Raw genomic sequence first — 21235 nt, forward strand, 5'->3', positions numbered from 1 at the left:
TATTTAAGCATTATTTGACTACAAAGCTACTTTCCAATGCTCAAAATGTATTCATTAGAGTGTTTTATGAACACCATGTAAGTTTCATAACCCTAACACAAAAAATAACCAAGAAAAGTGCAAAATAAGGTTTAGTAGCATATTGATGTAATTTTTGTCACTTCGAAAATAAGCTTAACCCAGTGTCACAGGGATGCGTTGAAGTTTTACATTATATACTATTAAAGATATGATATTTCTATACAATTTGTCTGAAGAAAGCAAGGCGATCGAATGCGTATTTTTACTAATATAACATAAAATACAAAAATGCTTCACGTGGGGCAAAATGGGCAGTTACGCTTGGGGCAAAATGGGCAGATACTTTTGACAAATGGCGTTTGGTGAGGCTATGGTGTTGTATTTGTCGCCTCAATAATGATAACAGACACAGCTTCAAAAGAATCGATTTTGTAGATTTAAACGTGTAAAAACTGTTTTAATTTTGATAACATATTTTTGGAAGAATTTTAAGGGCTTTCCTGACCAGCAAAACAAAAGATAGAACGAAAATACAATTCACGAAACGGTGCGCAAAAGCATAGACCATTACCTAAGCGCAGTTGTTGTGGCCCATTTTACCCCAGTGTTTTGACGTTTCACAGTTTATTTACATATGCCCATTTTGCCCCAGGGCTATGCCCATTTTACCCCGCGTGTCAAAATAGCTTCTCGTAAAACATCAACTTTTATTTTACACTGTTTTCATGATTTTAAGTTGTTTTCATTCTATGTGGCAATTTTAATCCATAGATAAATAGTGGAGGCATACAATAATGCATGAATAATTGTGTTTTGTGGCATATTCAATGGAATATTCAGTAAACTGCTTAACATGCCCATTTTGCCCCGCTTTCCCCTACCTGATTTGTTTTTTTTTTGTCAATATTTCCCCCCCCCCCTCCCCCTACAGTTGAATGATGATTAAACTGATGGGCAGTTTTTGGCCCTTTTTCTTTCAATTCTTCCCGACTGGTAGGATGTACCGCAGTAGAAAAAAAACACAGCAAAACAGTGATTTTTTTTTGTTTTTTGTTATTTTAATTATCATTTTCTTCTGATTTTTCTTTAATTCTGTACTTTAAGTGTAATAATTTATTTAGATTGATTTTGTTGTTGTTTTGTGTAAATTCTATAATTTACAGAGATTTTAAATGTGAAATTAAATATAAAAAAATAAAAAATATTGCAATTTTTCCACTTCCCTTTTCTTGCTCTTTCTCTCCCACTTCTCTACAATAAACGGTTCTTCTTACTAACCTGCTTTCGCTTACTTGCTCTTCTTCTAATTTTTACACGCGCTTACGTGCTGTTGTTTTGTTTTTATTTACTTATGTGTGTGTTTGTTTTGTTTTGTTTTGTTTTCTGTTTAATTATTTGTTTATCTTAACCTTACACACAATCGACGATCGCGTCCACTTGTTTGCCTTCTTTCTCTGCTCTACTTGTAACTACACAACAGTTCTCGCGTTTGTTTTGTTTCTTTTACTACACCAGAAGAGCATGTGCTCCCCCTCCCTACCGCCACGCTCTTACTAATTTTTCTCACCATTACACCAGATAATGCTATTTACTGCCTAAGTGGACACATTATACACATTATACACGCTACATCCCCCCTTGCTACACAGAGACAGACGATGTACCACCTAAAATGGCATCGCGTTCCACTGTTCGTGTGCGCGCACACATCTACCCAAATCCATTTTCCCTAAATTGTCCCTTTTTGCTTGTTCTTTTTGTTTTTCATCATAATTAGTATATATACACACACACACACTTTGGGTTTGGTCCCAAGTGAACCAAGCCCCCGCGCGCCACCGTTCCGATTGCGGGTAGAGGGAGCGCGCACCACCTGTGCACAGGATCATAAGGCGCCATTCATCCATCATTCACACACACGCTTCATTACACGTAAAAAACAAAAACAAAACGTTACAAAACAGAGAAAAAAACGTGTCTGTGCCGCGGGTGCTGTTTGTCAATTTCACTAGTGGGAAATAAATAACGGTGTGTGGGCTGTCGGTTTCTCTCTGTTTGCAGTACTGTTAATATTTTCATACCGCTTTGTAACCGTTCGTCATTTTGTTTAGGCTAGGCGGTTTACTTTGTGTGGTAAGGTATTTTCTGTTTGTTTGTTTAACGTTATCAACTATCCTGATGCTACCTTGTCCTGTGGCACGTGCTACCACCACCACGCTCTTTATCTCTTTCTCTATCTCTTTCTTTCTTTCATTTTGAACGGGAATGTTCCATTTTTCTAGTAGACCTTACATGGCTAATTGGGTTGGGTTGTTTTAGGTTTGTTTAGGAGATGTGGAGCATTTTTGTTACACGATTTCCTTTTTTTTTTACATGGTTCTTCCCTGACTGCCTATGCCAGGGCCCCTTTCCTGGTGGTAGAAAACTGAAGCGATTGCAAGTTTTAATTCGGTTATGCTAGACACTTTTTACAAACTTTAAATACACGCGTGTATTTCGTTCTTCTCCTCATTCGCCACCACCACCAGGCGGTGCTGTTGTGTGGGAAGACCCACCCCACCAATCACGTGGTGGTGGTTTTGGAGCGTGTTTTATTCTGTGTTTCCGTTTCCATCCATTTGAGACACATCGCCCTGAATATAGTTAGGTAGTATGTCTAGGAATATCTATATGTATGTGTATATATATATAGTAAGCATTATGTATACGCCACCCACTTACTACACGACTCCCATCTGCTTTTAGTCTAATCCTACGATTTGCTTTACATAAATAAATTAAATAACTTTTGCTTCACTTCCCTTTCTTTTTTGACACAATAAAACCCCTCTTTTTTGCTCGCGCTCCCGTTCACCGTCCCGTCTTGGTTCCACCGATCCACAGAGCATGGCATGGCATGGGGCACGGTTGCATGGCAACGCGCAAAACAATCTACGCACGCGCAAACGCACGTGGTTCGGTGGAGACGCATGTGGTGAAATACGTTACAAAAAACATACATGCAGTGAAAAATAACCGTTTTATTCGCTTAAACGTTTCCTTTCTGTGCGTGTGCTTCTGCTGTGCTTGCAAGAGAGGGATTTGTTTGTTCGCAAACCCGATGCCGGACCGTGTCTTTCTACCTTGCTGTGTAAAGATTAATAACGATTTTAAAACAGAGAACAGAACAGATGCACAGTATCGCACATCCCCCCCCCCCCCCCTCCTGTGCGATCCTCTGTCCGTCCGCCCACTTATCCAAATCTAACGGTTTTCTTTTTTGCTATCCAACTTTTTTTTTTTTTGTTGTTTCAAAGTACGCGCATGTGTGTTTGTGTGTTTCTTTGTATTATTAGTAATTTATCTTCAATTAAAATACCAAACAAAAAGGATAACCATTACTGCTTTGTTGCACATTTTCAATTCGACTGGGATAATTGTGTGATTTGTTAAGGAGAACTTCTGTGTTTATATTCTGACTTCTGGCTTGTTTGGCATTCTGTACAGTATTATTTTTATTTTTACAATTTCAACCCCATGTTTTGTAACGTTTTTTGTTTGTTTGTTTGTGGCGATTTTGGCAGGTGTGGTGTACGTGTTGTGGCATTTTGTAGTTCTCTAAACGGAGTTTCATCAAAATAAGACACGTTTGCCTAATTATGCATTTTTCTAGCGCTAATTTGTGATGAGTTGTGACAAAATGGATAATATAAAAAACAAGCAATAGAATCTAATTCTGTACACAAAAAAGCAGCTGTAACTAAAATTTACCTTCGTGATAATGATAATAAACATTCAAGTGCAAAATCCAATTCTCACAACAAAAAAACAGAAAACCAATGAAAAGAATACCAATAATAGCCCTGAATAATCCTTCCCCGAAGGATAACGAAAATCATTGTACTTGTTTGCAAGAAGGGAAATTAATCGATCACGAAGAAATGATCTCACGTGGTGGTGGTGGTGGTGGTGGTGGTGGCGGTTTTTAGTTACGCTTCGTCAACGTGTGTGTTCTCTCCGTTTTGAATAATTTGAAACGGTTCAAAAGCATCGTTTTTATTTTGTTGTAATTTGTTTTAAAAATATGTACACTCAAAAGCTTATTCCGATGCCCTGTCTGGTGTAGCAGCAGCACTGACTGAGTTCCGTTCGCCATGTGTCGCGGCGCCGCCTTTCCTATACGTTCTACAGCCCATACTAATACCATTCGGTGATTTTTTCACTAAACTAAACCGTTTACTGCACACATTTCCCATCGCTTTTCCTTGCTTTGTTTATGAGACGTTTATAAGATGGTTTGAAGAGTTTGTTGCGCGGTGCCTGTTAGAGTGTGACTATTTTCTCGTAATGGCGCACACTTCTCAATCGGTACAATGATTATCATCCGCAGCGTAAGGGATGGGGATCAGGGTACTAATTGACAAATTTTCACCATTGGAAAGCTTAATCCTACCGACAGGCGCACTCACACACACGCATAACTGATTGAATTTGTATACCCTTTTGTTTAGAATTTCCTTCACACTGTTATCTGTTTTACACGACTATAATTGCACGCGATCGTAATAAAAAAATGAAAAAAGTTTGTTTGAAATTCGACTGCAACATGCACATCTACAAATTTAACAAACTAATTAGATAACAGGGTTTCAGAGGTTCTCATAGTTGTGGGACATTTCCTTGACTCTTTCTAATAGCAAATGAACTTCATATATTGGAAATTGGACTCTATGGCACCCTGTTTGGACAGGCCCAACATGAAATTCCTATTGGATTTCTCCAACAGGGGTGCTATAGAGCCCATTTCCCATTACAATTATTTCCTATATGAAAGAGTGGAGGAAGTGTCCCACAGCTATGAGAACTCCTGGGGAAAACCCTGCATGTCATCCAAAAAAGAAAAGTGTAATCAATGCAAAGAAAAATAATGCACTTTTGATGGATTTGTCCTGCTGAATGTTCGATAACTTTTTGTTTGTATTTGCCTGCCCGTTGTGTTCTACCATTGGCAGTAGAAGAAGAAAAAAACAACTCAAAATTGCAACGCGATGCGCATTCCCATACACACAGCCTGCCTGCCTGCCTGCTTGCCAGCGCCATCGTCCAAACCTTCTGTTACAGGTTCATTTGCATACTGCATATCTGCCCTTACGCGCCCTACACCCTCCACACACACACACACACAAACACACATACCGCACCATTCAGCACATTCACTATCCACTCAGCACAGCACTCTATTTCTCTCTCTGTCTCTCTCTCTCTTGCTATACTTCTTTTCCACTGCCCACCCGCGAAAAGGATAAGTTAAAGCGATTAAATTAATTTAAACTATGCGCTACAAATGTTTTACAATTTTATACTGTACAGTTGAGTTTTTCGTAACAATTAAATATCTTGTTTAGCCCCTTCTGAACCTTTTTCTTTTCCACCCCCCGCTTCTCTCTTTGCTTTGCTTTCACGCATAGTACGCACACGCACGTTCATGGATCTAGACCGTTTGCGGAGCCTTTTTTTTTTTGCACAATATTAACACGGCCTTTGTGTACACAGCCGGGAGCGACGATAGCAGCAAACAACTGTACTGCAACTAGCAGCACCAAACAACTTAACAAAACATTGAAGGACACGAGAGGTGTATCGATAAACAGTTGCGTTTAAAAAAAAGGGTTCATTCTTACTGCGGTGAACGTGAAAAAATGGAGTCAAAAATATAAAGAAGTTAAAAAATATCAAAAATATTGTAAAAGGACACAATTATGTATGATTTGCACGATTGAAAGTTTTAACAAAAGATAATACTTGTTGCAGCAAACGGTGCCAATCCCCAAAAATAGATTGCAACCATCGTTTCAAAAAACAAAACAAAAATCACGATAATCAGTCTACGCGATTGAATGTATGTGGACGTTATAATCTTATAAGCAATTATTTGAAATAATTTTCAACAGATAGTAAAGCTTTCTACTTTGTAGTGTCTGTGTGTGTGTTTTGGCGATTGCACGATAATAAAAAAAAAAACAAGTATTGCGAAAAAAAACCTATCACCTATTTGCAGGAAAGTTAGCCGCCGTGTAAAGCAGCAGCAGTAACAGATCCCAGCGCCAAGTGGCGAAGGCTACCCTGAATGCGTAGTGGTGCAGCAACAAGTGTTCACGACTACGATTAGGCCACCTTCTAGAGCATGTACTGTCATCGCACCTCACAGTCCTTTTTCGTCGCACTGTTAGCGGGCGTGTTTGCTTGCTGCTGAGTGTTGCTGCTGTTGTTGCTACTACTACTACTACTACTACTACTGTTGTTACTGGGGCCGGTACTGTTGGACGTCGGTACTATTGATTGCAGTCCCGCTACTAGCTGCTGATGTTGCTGGTGCTGATGCAGGTGCTGTTGCTGCTGTTGAGATGGTGGTACGAGCCCTAACGGTAGCATTGCGGATTGATTCATGGACAACGGTACCTGTTGCTGCTGGTGGTGTTGATGGTGCGCCGTGGCGGAACCGAACAACCCTGCAGTAGAGGACGTGCTGAAATTGGTGTTCGTATTCGCCGCAAAATCCAGCAAGCTCTTGAACGACATGGACGTGTTGTTGCTGGACGACATGGTGGTGTTGCTGCTGCTGTTGCTGCTGCTTGTAGTGCTTGCCTTGCCCATCGCCGACATGCCGTAGAGTGCTGCAAATCCGGTACCAACGCCGCCACCGATACTGCCGCTCGGGTTACCACTCTGGTGATGCTGTCCCATGCCTCCCAATTCGGCACCACCGTTCGATGAAGCGGCTACGGCAGCTGCAAAGCCCATCGCACGCTCGAACGCGTTGGGTGAGCTGTCCGCCAGGTTGGCGGCTGTAAGCAACCGTTCGATCATGTTCTTGCTCGAAGTGGCTGCCGCTGCTTCCGCCGCGGACGACGTGGTTAGGTCTACCGAGCCGGCCGCATAGCTCGGGGGCGGCGGCTGTCTGGCCATCCGCTCGGTGTCGATCACCGGTGAGGACGCGTTGCTGCTCGCCGTATGCGCCGAGGCAGGGTTCGGTCTGTCGCCCAAACCGGAATCATAGTCGGAAGCACCGCCGCCGGACGACTGTTGCTGCTGGGCGGCGTTCTGCTTCGACGTCATCACGTAGCCACCGCCGGCCGAGTTGCGCGCCAGCTTCAGCCGGATGGGCGTGATGAGCGGCTTCTCTGCCGGCGCGGCCTGTGCCGCCGCCGTGCGATGGTCCATCTCGGGCGACGGTTGCAGCGATTGGCCCCGGCTGTTGGTGTTGTGTATGGCCGCCAGGTCGATCACCAGCGGATCCGTCTCGGGCGAGGAGCTGCAACCGCTGCTCCTCGTTGCCGCTCGCTCATCAGTGACGGGCGTCTTCTGGGGCGAGGCTTGCTGCGTGGCCCCACTACCCGCCTGCGACTGGGGTGAGGGGGCGTGCGGCTCTTCCGATGGCGCCGGCTTCTTCACGCCCAACCGAATCACTATCCGCGGCGGAGGTTGCTGCGCCTGGTCGTCCCCGTTGCCGGCCACCGACACTGCCGCGTTGCAGATGATCTCAACCTTCTTCTTTTCGCCCTTGTCGCGCTTGTGCTTTTTCTCCTTTTTGCGCTTCTTGTGCTCACTGCCGCTGCGATCACGCTCCCGATCCTTGTCCTTGTGCTTGTGCTTCTTAGCCTTCGGTTCGTCGTCGCCAGTATCACCACCGGCAGCACCGAGCGTGTCCTCGTCAGCCGCACCGCCCGGCCCATCGTCCTCGAAGCTTATGTTTTCCGCGTACATCATGTACTCGCGCTTCAGATCCTCCAGGCTCGGGGGCGGCACACTGCCCAGCATGCGCTTCTTCGGCGGCCGCAGACTGCTGCTCGCGCTCGGCCCGGCACTCATCGATCCCATACCGTACGCGCCACCATCCATGCCGCCCGAACCGAGCTTGATCTTGAGCTTCGGTGCCTGCTGTGGTGTCTGCTGACTGACGGCAGTCACGGTGGCCGTCGCATTCGCCCGGTTGTTGCGCGATCGTCGCTTGCCGCCGGCACCGCTGCCGACACCACCACCGGCTCCAACCACGCCGGCACCGCCGCCCAAACCAACGCCGCTGACATCGTCCATCGACAGGTTCATGGCCGATCCGTTCGGACCGGCAACGCCCGACGCTCCCGGCAGGACTGCTCCGACCGAACCGCTCACGCTACGCCTTCGCTCGGCCAGCATGAGTTCGTGATGCTCGGAGGCAGCCTGCGGTACCGATGCCAGCTGGCGCAGCTCACGCGACATGTTCGACGACAGCTTCTTCCGGTGGATGCCACCATACTCCTTGTAGTCGTCCTTGGTCGGCATCGTGCCCAGCGATTCCACCGCCTTCGGGAAACCGACCGTAGTGCGATTGCCATGCCCGGCTCCACCCATCGACATTCCCTGCGCATGATGATGATGATGATGGTGCAGATGATGATGGTCCGCCGATTGCAGCACGGCCTGCGGGTCGTCCTGGTTCATGTCCTGATTCCAGTACTGGCGCAGCAGCTCCTTCTTGCGCATGCGCCGCAAGTTCGACGAGCCGCCGGCCCCGCCAGCCACGGCCATGCCAGCGACATTGCCCGCGACACCACCGACGCCACTGGCACCGACCCCACCGCTACCGCCCGGACCCATCTGCACGCCCATGGACGACGCCATGCCGATGGATGGATGCTGCAGTTGCGATGCTGCCGCAGACGCAGCGGACGAACCGGCACCGCCACCATAAGCTCCACTGCTGTCCAGCTGCGCCAACGGTCCCTTTATCTTTAGCTTCATGATATTGCGCGAGTCCGCCAGCGACGACATCTTGTGCAGCAGCGGCTGCTGCTGCTGTTGCGTTGGCGCAAGCGGCTGCAAGCTGTCCGAATCGTTCGTTTCATCCTGTGGCTGCTCGATCATTGGCTCTTCGTTCAGCACTGCTGCTGGTAATGCGGCCGCAGTCGCCGGTGGCGTACCGGAGGGAACGTACGGGGCACCCGCTGGCATGGATCCTGCTGCCTTCAGCTGACTGTTGGCTGCGTTCGAATCGGATGTGACGCTACTGCTGCTATTGCTGCTCTGGCTGTTGCCGGTCGCTGTGACAGCGGCCAGCAAGGAGGCCGACCCGGTGCTGACTGTGCTGTTCGTCGTGACGTTCGTTTGCGCAAGCGAGGCAGCAGCTGCTGCCGCCGACCGATTGCTCGCCGTGTCGGCCTTCAGTGCCGACTGCAGCTCGTTCTCCATGTCCTCGTCGATGTCGGCCAGCGTTTGATCGGCCGTACCGCTAGCAAACACGCCCAGCAGCTGATTGTTGTACGCGTCCGTGTTGCTGGACGAATCGAAGCCACTGTTGTACGTGCGCATGTCCACCGGGCCGGGTAGTACGGCCATATCGGGCAGCGAACTAGCGGCCACGCTGGTGGCTGTTGCGCCGTACGCGCTGTTCGCATTGCCGCCCGTTCCAGCGCCGGAGCCCGCATTCGGGCCGCTGCCACTGTTGCCACGGCTCGACTTTGCATCCGGACCGCCGGCCACACCGCCCGATCCACCCTGGCCAGCACCGCCGCCCGCTCCAACGTTCGCGCCCGACAGATCCGCCGACCGGCCATCGGTCGAACGGCGCCGGTCGCGCATATCGCGCAGCTTGCCACAGTCAATCACCTCGTCAAAGTCCAGATCGTACACCGTGCCGATGATCTTGCTGTGTATCGTGCCGCTGCCGAAGCACCCGAAATCGGACCCCGGTCCCAGCTGTCCCATATGGTAGCTCGAACCGTGCGTGTGCTGCTGCCGACTGTTGGAACCACCGCGTCCCATACCGGCGCCGGCGCCACCAACGCCACTAGCCAGAGCGGCCGCTGCAGCCGCTTCTCTCGCCGCCTGCGCTTGCCGTCCCGAGCCGGGCGGTCTGCCACGGCCTCGGCCACGACCCCGCCCCGGCTTACCGGCCGTCGTCTCGCCGCCCTTCGACCCTTTGCCGCTAGCGCCCGACGACATTGGTGGCGGAACCAGGCCGCCACCGCCACCGATCGCTTTCTGCATCTCGTACACCGAGGCGGACACGGCGGCCGCCGCTGTCTTCGGGCTTTTGCCCGGGCTGAGCGACTTCGCGCCGGCGGCCGTCACCGACGGTGGAGATTTCAGCTGGTGGCTCAATGGATGCACCATTCCGGCCAGCGCGCTCGCACCGTTGCTTTCGCTCATGAGCAGCGGATGGTGATGGTGGTGCGCCGGATGCAGTTGCTGCAGGTGGGGCGGTGGCGGAGGAGGTTGCTGCTGTTGTTGCTGCTGCTGGTTCTGGATGCGCGACGACGAGCGGGACGATTTGGTTGGGCTTTTCTTCGAGGACGAGTGGCCACCGACACCGACCAGCATGTCCATCCCGGCCACATCGGGCTGGTGTCCTGGCGGCAGCTGATGATTGTGCCGCTGCGGTGTGCGTCGATGCTGCGGAGTGCGCGGTGTGCTGCCTCCACTGCTAGTACCACCACCATTGCCGCCACTACTGTTGAGCAGGTAACTGTTTTGCTGCTGGTCGGTGGGCGTTGGCTGTCGACTCTGTTGCTGCTGCTGCTGCTGCTGCTGCTGTTTGTTGGGAGAAACGGCCATCCCGGACAGTGGGGAAGACATCTGGTCCAACTGCTTCTGCTGCTGGGCGCCACCCGCTGCCTGAGCGCCAGCGCCACGATGCGGCGATACCATTGCATCGCCCAACCCCATGCCGTGGTGTGCCATCGTCGGCACACCGACTCCGAGGCCACCGCCAGGCGCATGGTGCTGATGTTGATGCGGCTTTCCGCCACCCGGGACGGTCGTCTGCGGTGGCGTCGGTTGCTGATAGCCGGCGTTACCGAAGTTGGGCGGATATAGCCCGGCACCGGGTGAAGGAAACGGCACCGGAACACTCGCCGGCGGGAATAGTGAAACTGCGCCGGGGTAGTGTTGCTGCTGCTGCTGCTGCTGCTGGTGATGGGCGGAATGGGGATCGTTGGCCGCAAAACCGTACGGTTGTTGCTGTTGCTGCATCGGGTTGACACTGTTCGGCGTGCCCTGCGTGTTGCTGTTGTTGATGGAGGGCGCTCCGCCGGGCTGCTGCTGCTGCTGATTCACCATCGACGGAGTGTTCTGAATGTCCATGAAGCTGTTCAGATCGTTCAGCTTGCGATGGCTATTGTTTGCCATCTGCTGCTGCTGTTGCTGCTGCTGCTGCTGCTGCTGTTGTTTCTGCAGCAGCAGATTCTCCTTCTCCTGCATGACCGCACATTCGTGCTGCTTCTTCTGCTGCTGCTCGATCGAGTTCAGCCCATCGTTCGCTTGATTCCAGCCCCGTCTACCGACCGGTTGCTGCGGCGAGGGATGCTGGCGCTGCTGCATATTGTCAAACAGCATCATTGAGGTAGCTTCGTTCTGGTTCGGAACCTTCATGCCCTGCATAAAGTCCAGCCCAGAGAGTGGATTGTGCATATGATGGTGCGGTTGTTGTTGCTGTTGCTGCTGCTGCTGTTGCTGCTGATGGTGGTGGTGATGATGGTTCAGATCGTTGCTGCTGCCAAGCTGCTGCTGCATCGACGGATGCAGATGGTTCGTCATGGCACCGCCATCGAACAGTCCGCCCCCGGTAGCCGGTCCCGCCGCACCGTGCGTCTTCTCGCTGTCCAGTGCGCTGACGTTGTTGTTGTTGTTCGTCTGGTGGCTGTTAAGCAGGCGGGCTGCTTCCATGCAGTTCTGAGCGAGCTGCGCCGTCGAAACGGTGTTGCCACCGAGCACGCCCGAGGTTGCCGCTGCTGCCATCGAGCTGCCAACGGAGGTGGGCAGCGCATGGTGCAGCATGGACGCGGCGGCCGTCGACACCGCCGCCGACGGTACCGCTGATGGAGGTACCCAGCGCTCGTCCGACGGTCTGGACGCGAGATGGTCGAGATGGTCCTCCTTCGCGCTCTTGCTGCCCAGCTGTGACTGCGATTGCTGGCTGAGCGCTTGCAGCTGATTGGTTGGCGGTTGCTGTTGCGTTGGTTGCTGCACGGCAGGCTGCATACCACCGGGACCCGCCGCCGCCGTCATCGGTGAGGACAGCTGATCCAGCGGACTTCCGGCCGCCGGACCGCCAGCCGGGTGGAACTTGTTGAACGCACCACCGTACTGTAGGTCGGGCTGCAGCTTGTCCTTGCCGCCGAGCAGTGTGTCGCCGATGGATGATTCCAGCGGAAGGCCGTCCTGCTTCGAGCGCTCCGTCACAAAGTCGGCCACCAGCAGGGGGGCCTGAGTCGTGGTAGGTGTAACCTGCGCCGCGACCACGCTGTCCAGCATCATCATATCGCTGTCCTTTTTACCGTCCGCCGCACCGACGTCGTTCATCGCCTTCATCGCATCACTGCCGAGCGGTGTGCCGGTGGCCGCATTCGTGTTGGCCGTTCCGTGGGACTTCTTGTACTTCTGCCGCAGCTTCTCGACCAGGTTGAGCGTTTCCCGCTGCGTGTCCTCTTTGCAATCCTCCATGAAGGGAAAGTTGAGCGACTGGTTCAGCTCGAACGTGTCATCCGTTACGGAGCTGTCCTGCGGCAACAGCAGGTCGAAGATGGACGGTGTACCACCGTCACTATTACCCAGCAGTCCGCCACCGCTCGCCGCCCCGCTACCACCGTCATCCTTCGAAGCGTTGTTATTGCCAGCGGCTTGTATCGATGACCCGAATGCACTTCCGTCACACACGCCGGACGTGGTTTCGAAGGGTGCACCACCGCTGTTACTGCTGTTCAACTGCAGCGCGGCAGCATTATCGAACGGCGTCGGCTGTGCGGTGGCCGTTGGGAGCGCAGGCGTTTCGACCGGAATCGTATTCTTCTTGCTCTGCTCGTCCTCCTTCACAACGACCTGCGATGGCTGCGAATCCTTCAGTACACCCGCACTGTCCAGGGACGGTTTTGCATCGAGTACACTCACCGCAGGGATGTTCTTCGCTTCACCTCCTTCCATCTTCTGTTCACCAGCGGCAACCGCAGCACTAGCAATGTCGGGAGGCTTTTGATCAACAACCTTCGCTTCGTTGCTGGCGTCCTCGATAACCACGACATCGTCGTTGGAACGTGAATCATCCACCAGAGAGATAATCTCCATGCTCTTCGTTGGCTTGCTTTCCTCTTCCTTCGCCACCACAGCACTACTACCTCCTTCCAAAGAAGGTGACACCTGCTCAGCATCCGCTTTTGTGGGCGTTGCTGCCAGTATCTGTTCCTTAACTTTGCGCTGATCGGCTGAATCTTCGTCGGTGAGCAAAGATATCGCATCGCTGCCAGCAACCGACGAACCAAGGCTCTTGTTCTCCAACTCCTTTTGTGCTTCCTTGCCCTCTGCTTCGGTCGGTGGTGGTTTGAGCGGTTCTTTAGCCTCGGTCGCACCGAGGGAAGGACTGGCGACAGTTTCCGCTTCGGTCGACAGCTTTGGACTGCGGCGCTTCCGTGCCACTGGCGATTGCTGTTCGTCGCCAAGAGGACGCTTCGAAGATATCGTATCCTCGGGGACTGCCTCCTTTTCCACAGCGGCGTCAGCAGTATCGGCCTTCTTGGCCGATTTCTTCGATTCGGCATGCGAATCGTCCTGCTTCTCAGTCTCCGCCTGCTCGCTAGCCTTTCTGCGACTAGCGTTACGATTGCTCGGTACCTCCGGTGGCACAAGGGACGATTTCCTTTGCTTCTCCTCTAAATCGCCCGCACTAACAAACACGGACTGACGGCGGCCACCCCGTTTGAGTGGGGTTTCGTTGGGCAACAGCGATGCTGCTGCTGGTTGGTACGAGTTTCGACGATTTGTGATCGATTTCTCAGCTCCAACCGGGCCAGTAACGTCAGCAACAGGAACGGAAGACTCTTCATCGTTGCCTTTGGCGGACTTCTCTTGCTTCTCTTTACCGCTACGATTTGCCGTTTCCTTGCCCACTTTAGCAGCGGTTTGTTTGCTGCCGGCGGCGGTGGAAGGCAGCTCCTTTGCGTCTTCGGCGTCGGACAGGCTGCTGCTGGCGGTGGTGGTGGTGGAAGATTTTCTCCCACTGGCGGCTGGCCCCTTTCGGCTGTTGTTGGTGCCCGGTGCGACCGTTGGCTTCTTGGGACTGACGGCATCCTGCTGCTTAACCGCGGCGGATACTGACTTTCTTCTGTTACGACCCGCCGCGCCACTCGCTGCCGGCGTAGGCGGCACCACCGAAGTGTCGTTCGCTTCCTCCTGGCTGCTCTGGTTGCTGCTGCTCGAGTCACTGTCGCTGTCGGACGAGGATCCCGACGAGGACGACGACGAGGACGAGCTCGACGATTCGGACACGGACCGTGCTGGACCCTTGTCAAGAAAGGGCAACACCTCCTGCCTGACCGTCCGCTGGGCTGGCTGCGGCGGTTGCTTCGCTTTGGCCGACGGCGCTGCTGCCGTCGTTGCCTTTGAGCGGCTACTGGCTGTCGCCGGCTTCTTGCCCACCGGGCCGGTTGTGGCCTCGTCCTTCTTCTTCTTCTCCTCCTCCTCCTCGTCGTCATCGTCTTCGCTTTCCGAACCAGAGCTGCTCGAGCTGGAGCAAGACGACGAGCTACTGCCGCCAGACGAGCTGGAGCTATTGGAAGAGCTTGAACCTGCCGCCGCGTTGGACTTGCGGTCGTCCTTCGCTTTGCTGGCGGCCGCTTTCGTGCCCGCGCTTGCTTTGGACGGTGCCACTGGCGTCGGCGTGACCATCGGTAGCTTTTCGTCGCTAACAGCAGTCTGCTCTGTCCCGGACGGCTTGCCAAGACCACTCTTGATGTGTTCGGCAGCCTTCTTTGCCGCCTGCCGCTGCGGTACGTAGGCGAAAATCTCGGGCTGTGCTTCGCGCTTCTGTTTTGCCTCCTTAGCCGGTTTGCCCTTCTCGGCGGTTGCTTTCTCCGCCGACACGGGAACCGGGGACGCATTGTCCGCGAGCCGATCTTTTGCCTTTTGCTGCTCTTTGGTCGCCGTCGACCGAGCAGCAGCAGCCGTCGAGCTTGCAGTTCCGCTAAGCGGTTTGTCCGTCCCCGTAGATCGTTCTTTGGATTTGTTACGAGCTGCAGCTGCAGCGGACGACGAGCTTTTAGCGTCCACCTTCGGCGCGACACTGTCAGCCGCCGGTTCTTTCGGCTTGTTGGCTTTGCTGTTCGTAGCACCTGCACCAGTGGAGCGCTTGTTCGCTTTCCCACTCGCACTGGCAGCCGTCGCGCCCACCTTCGGTTCCGCCTCCTTTCGATTGCGATTGCTACCGCTACCCACGCCGCTACCGCTAGTATTGCTTACGATGGAAGATTTTTGCTGATTGTTTGCGCTACTACTACTGCTCACACCTTCCGGCGGCACAAGATCGGCATCACCACCGCCGTCGACCTTCGTGCTGCCGGTACCCACCACACTGACTGTCGAAGCGCTGCCCTCGCTGCTGCTGTTGCTGCTGCTGCTGCTGGTACTGCTGCTGCTGCTGCTACTGCTGCTGCTACTGCTACTGCCGGCTTCACGATCAACCACCGGCACCTGCTTTCTACTTGCCGCGCCGGCACTGATTAGCGCCGCACTGGCCGACGTAGCAGTGGAGGAGGAGTTCGTGCTCGCAACGCTTGCAACGGCGGCCGACACAGACCCACCAGTGGACGCTGAGCTGACGATGGTTCCGCTGCTTGTTTTCATCATATTCTCTGCCGCCTTTTTAGCTGCCTCACGCTGCGGTACCACCATAAAGTCGGCCAAGAACTCCATCTTCTTCGAGGATGCCGCCCCGGTGCTGCTACTGTTCGTCGACGCTCCCGACCGACCGCTCGAACTGCTTGTCGTCGTGGTGTTGGTAGCGCTCGTATCCGTCGGCTTCTCCGCTGTTGGCTGTTGTGCTTGCTTTTTCTTCGTGCCACCGGTATGACCCTCTTTGGTACTGCTGCCGCCCGCTCTGCTGGCCGCCGCCGACTTGCTCGTAGGAGCAACGTGTTCAACCGTGCTGGCGGTCGATCGTTTCGAACCGGCGGCATCGGGCAGAACGGTGGAGGAGGCGCTTGTTGCAGCAGTTGCTAGCTTCGTGGAGGATGATACTTTAGCACCGGGCAGGGCGGAAGTCGGCGTAGCCACGGGCAGTGCCATGGAGGTAACGGTCGGCATTGTCGCTGCCGGGGCAGACCCACCACCGGCGGCGGCACTCGTCGCTCGGCCCGCCTTCGTAGGAGATTTCTGCTTCATTCGGTCCGCCTCCTGCTGCAGGTTGAACTCCTTCATGGCGGCCTTCGTGCGGAATGGATGCTGCTGCGAGTCACTGGCCGTGTGGTCCGTCTTATCCCTGTCCGTGCTATCACTGTCCGAGTAGATGTCGGGGATTTTCTTCCCCCGAGCGCTCGGCACGCTACCACCGCCGCTTCCGGCTGCACTGGTCGCGCTGGCCGCTGTACCGCTGCGTCCAGCGGTACCGCCACTGCCGGGCCGTATATGCATCAGCTCGTCGCTGTCGTTGGAATCGTCATCGTCGGTTAAATGCATTGCGCGCCGATCGTCGGCCAGTTCGCGCTCCATCTGCCGCAGCGACTGATTGCGGAAGTCCTTTTTCGCATGCCCCGCCGCACGGCCACTTCCGGCTGCGGCGGTGGTGGTGGTGGCCATTTTATCCGCTCCAGCAGCACCACCAGCACCGGCTTTTGCGAGTTTTGCCGCTCCACCGGTCCCGGATCGTTCGCTGGACGGTCGAAGCCGCGACTCGGGCCGCTCCTCGTCGCTCGAGCTATCGTCGATGCTCCGGGCGCTGGACTTTTCTGCCGACGAAGTGATTGCTGCCCCCGCGGTGGACGCTGCTTTCCGCCGCTTCCGCTCCACGACCTTCGTTTGGCGGGGCTTCTTCTTGGTGTTCGTTTTGTCCGCGCGCTGCGTTCCGTCGTCTTCGTCGTCGTCGTCGTTTTCCATCTCGGACGCGGAGCTGTTGCTCGTGCTACGCCTCCCCGCCGTGCCATTGATGTACGGAGGCTGCTGCCGCTTGGCTGCGGCGAGCTGGTTTTTGGTACGCTGATTGCCTCCGACGGACTGCTGCTGCCGCACACCGTTCACATCGCCCGCGAGCTTCTTGCCCGGCTGCTGCTCGTGACTGAGCAGCGGTTCGGCCTGCTTTTTGCTGACCGCCTTTGACGTTTGTTTGTTGGCGGGAGTGCTGCTACTGCTGCTGCTGCTACTGCTGCTACTGCTACTACTGCCGCTGCTGCTGCTGCTACTGCTGCTGTAGCTGCCACTGCTGCTGCTGCTACTGCTACCCGCACTGCCATTATGACCAACGGTTGCACTAGCACTTGCTGCCGCCGCCGCCGCCGACGCAACCGCCGTTGCCGCAGCCGCCGCGGCCGACGACGCCGCCGCCGTCGCCTTCTTCCCGTCCCGGCTGCCACTGATACTAATACCACTATTGCTACTATTTACACCCGAAACGATGCGCACCACCATCTCGTCCAGGGTCGGCATTGTACTACTAACGGAATTACACGAGTAAAGTCTATCATATATCGTAGGGCCATGGTTCGCGTGCAGTATCGCCTCCAGCATCGTCGGATCGACGTGCGACAGCAGCGACCCGCTCCGCTGATGGTTCGTAGCGCCCTCGCCGGCACCGCCGCTACCGCTCCGGAAGGCGGTAAGCGCGGCCACCTGCTTGTTGAACGTCTGCTCGCGCATGCGAAAGAACGATCGGCTCAGCTTCTCCCGCCTGCTCACCATGTAGCACAGGTTGCGCACCCGCTCCAGATCTTGCCGCAGGTGCACGAACGTCTTCATCTTCTCGATCTCCGCCTGCTCCTGGTTTTGTGCGTTCGGGTCCACCTCGTCCGTTTTGGGCGGCAGGAGCGGCCGGTTGTGCCCCGCCTTGCGCTTCAGTATCCAGTAGTTGTAGATATGGTATATACCCTCCTGGTCCACGTCCAGCAGATGGCAGCTGATGTCCTTCACGCTCACGTGCTTGTCGAACTCGGCCTCGATCTCCTGCTGGCGGGCGGCGCGGGCCAAATTCCGCTCCTCCGACGTCATGTCTTTCCGCTTGCGCCGCTTCACATCGCCGCCAGTGTTGCCGCCGCTGCCGGTACCCGCGCCGCCACCTCCCCCTCCGCTAGCGGCGTTCGTACCGGCGCCGGCATTGCCCGTCTCGTCCTCGCTCACGCCCGAACCGGTCGCGCTCTTCGTGTTGTTCCGGCTGTTGTCCCGCTTGCCCTTGTTCTCGCCGTGCTTCTGGCAGTAGGACCGCAGCTTCACCCCGTCCTCCGCATTCTCGTCCTCAATGATGGCGCGCATCTCCAGCCCGTGCTGAAACGCGCACGTCACGTGGTAGGCCGTTTTGCACGTCTTCACCGAGCACTGGATGCAGGCACCGACCCGCTCGCGGCACAGCGCACACACCAGCGCCCACCGGCTCGACGGGATGTTGGAGATCTTCGTGATCGGCTCCATGCGATCGACCGACCCGATGCTCACCTCCGGGATCCAGAGCGCGCACGACACGTGCGCCCACTTCTGCCCCGAGCGCGTCGACTTCATCGCCCCGCCCATGTTCGGACACAGCACGCACTTCGGCTTCTGGCCCATCGAGCACGTCCTACATAACCATTGACCTGCGATCGAAAAACGGAAAGGAGAAAAGAATGACTCCATTAGCACATTATGTCCAACTTTCGTTGAGCGTGGCAGTCACCCATTTCGGCGCGCTTTCGAGCCTTTTGCGATGCCTTGTAATCGCCGACTTTGCAATCGCCGACAAACTAACTCATCACTCTTACTTACCAGATGGTATATTTGTTATTCCATAACACGCTTGGTGTACGCAAATATTGCAGTTATCACAGAACACCATTTCATTCGCTTCCTCCGAGTCCGGCGAGCGGCACACGTCGCAAATGACATTCTCGTCGTACTCAATTCCGAGCCCTTCCTCCGTTTTCATGATTGCCTGGATCTTATCCAAGCATCGGCCCTGTAGTGGCGCAAAGAAGAAGAAGAGAAAAAAACGCAACCAATTAGCATGTAGGCGATTCGCATTTGCACGCGGCTCGTTTGCGGCGACGCATACCTCCAGCTCCTCGATTACGCGCTCGAACTGCTCGTCGGTTACCGGCACCAAGCCGGCCAGGTTGCGCTCCCCGTTCAGCACCTTCAGCCAGGCCGCATCGATCTGGTCCAGATCGTAGTAGCACACGTTCTCCGCGATGGCGGGCGTGTTCGAGAGATAGTGCTGGTCATGGGTAAAGTTTTCGTCCTTCGTTATCCGAATGTATTTGTTTTTCGGTCTGCAGAAAAAGAAAAAGGCGAGAAGGGTGGAAAGCGCCAACACCAACCGCATTAGTATCGTGGGTACTCAAGGGCGCAGCAGGGTCTCGTCGGGTTTTTGTCTTACAGCTTGAAATCATGCCGCTTCTTGAAGTAGCTCTCCTGCAGCGTAGCGACGGACGGTTCGGGCAGCGAATCGGGATTGACGGGCACCTGCACACCCCGCTCCCATTCCTGCTTCCACTGGTCGTTGATGACCCAATACTCGTCCGGTGCGAGCGGCTCCGAGTCCGGCAGCTTCATGGCACTGATAAGGTCCTTCCTGCAAAGCGGTTGGATGATTGCGAACAAAACAATTATGGTGTTGGAAGGGACGAGGGGGAGAGGGGGAGATGGAGGTGTTACCAAACCAATAGACAAGAATCTTCGCCACCACCGACTTACCTGAACAGTTCTGCCGGCGCTTCGGGCGCGGTGCGATTGTAGATGCTCGACATTTTGCAGTCGATGACCGAGCGCGGCTGCCAATTTTTCGTCGGTGTCGTCGGAGCTCCTCCTCCTGCTCCTGCTCCGCCGCCGCTACTCGAGCCGGCACTAGTGCCCGCGGTACTGCCGCCGCCACCGCCGCCGCCGCCACCGTTCGATGCGGGCGAGTCCTTGTCGTCCTCCAGCCCGGACGACGAGACCGGGGGCCGCCCCTTGCGCTTCTTGATCGGGGGCGGCCCATCGTTCTCGCCCCGGTTGGTGCGCTTCTGGCTCTTCTGAGACATTGTTCTCTGTGTGGGGTGGTGGTGGGGTGGTTGGTGGGGGGCGGTGTTTGTTTTGCCAGGGTTTGGCCCGCGATTAGCGCACGGTCGCGCGATCGGTTGCCCGGTGCTGTCCCGTTGCGCTTACATACAAGGGCAAACAGTGGAATCGTATGGGCGCACGCACGTCAGCACGATTACCATTACCTCCGCCGCGACTTCTTCCCGCTGCACCGTGACACTTGCACATATAAGTTAGCAAAATCGGCCCTAGCAGAAGGACCACGCGATCGGGCACACACACACACACTTACTCTCACTTGGTACACCGCACCACGCAGCACACTTCTTTGCCACCACCTACACCACACACCAGTGTGACCCCACGCACTGGTGGATCACGCGCGGGCGAGCGAGGACTTGGAACGTAAAGACGCTGATCGCCAAAGTTTCTTGCTGTAAACTCTGTATCTGTAATATCTATCGTTCTCTCTCTCTCTCTCTTTCTCTATCTTAGCTTCTTCGCACGATATGTCCTGCAATGTGTTTGCCGCACGTCGCTTATCTCGCTTGCCTTTTGGCCCGGACCGAGACGACGTTGATTTGTCTTCGTTCGTTCTTGGAGTACACACTACAGCGGCAGCCTGCCCTCTCCTGCGGGGCTGCTTACACCGGCACAGGTGTATGATTGTTTGACTCGGTTGCCGTTTGTCTGTTTACGTTTATTAGGCGCACCGTTTGCCTCACTCGCTCGTCGTTTGCTGGGCAGGAAGAAGAACGCATCGTTCCCTCGTGCACAGGCTTTCGGTGGTCTTTCTTCACGTGCTTCACGTGGTATCGCTCCTCGGGCTCGGTGTACACAACACATGTATACACGCACACACACACACACAGACATACACACACACACAGACACACACTCAGTTATTCAGCTTTTTTGTAGTAATAATACGGTGAGAACGCGACCTAAAATGAGAAGAAAGAAGAAAAATTGTTAATAATATGAGCTGACATGCTTGCATTTTTTGAGTGTATTGGATGTAAATATTTGGACAATCTTTGATACAAAGCCAATCCAAAGCAAGAAGGTATTTAAACAATTTTCAGCACGACAGCCTGATGATCCGAATGTTTATAATAAATTGAACAATTCCCACAGTATTTCATTCCCAGTACGGGACCGGAAGTGCCATTTCGTTAGACAGTTTTTAAAGGCCCTTATTTAGCGCATTCCTCTACAGCCTGTCTGTAGGAAAAAC

The 21235-nt window shown here is 54.2% G+C and overlaps 1 protein-coding gene across 2 annotated transcripts in view; it reads right to left on the reverse strand.

Moving 5' to 3' along the window:
• Positions 1 to 4027: 4027 nt before the first annotated feature.
• The window catches only part of LOC120949178 (PHD finger protein rhinoceros), a 30347-nt gene continuing 13139 nt past the window's right edge, over positions 4028 to 21235 (reverse strand). For both annotated transcript variants that reach the window (XM_040366263.2, XM_040366262.2), the window contains exons 2-6: positions 19675 to 20942; positions 19358 to 19552; positions 19034 to 19250; positions 18748 to 18937; positions 4028 to 18578 (exon numbers count right to left, since the gene is read on the reverse strand). In XM_040366263.2, coding sequence (XP_040222197.2) covers positions 6193 to 18578; positions 18748 to 18937; positions 19034 to 19250; positions 19358 to 19552; positions 19675 to 20000 — 13314 coding nt within the window. In that variant the 5' untranslated portion in view covers positions 20001 to 20942 and the 3' untranslated portion in view covers positions 4028 to 6192. The remainder of the gene's footprint in view (positions 18579 to 18747; positions 18938 to 19033; positions 19251 to 19357; positions 19553 to 19674; positions 20943 to 21235) is intronic.

The sequence above is a fragment of the Anopheles coluzzii genome, chromosome 2, assembly GCF_943734685.1.
Source record: "Anopheles coluzzii chromosome 2, AcolN3, whole genome shotgun sequence".
Taxonomy (NCBI): Eukaryota; Metazoa; Arthropoda; class Insecta; order Diptera; family Culicidae; genus Anopheles; species Anopheles coluzzii.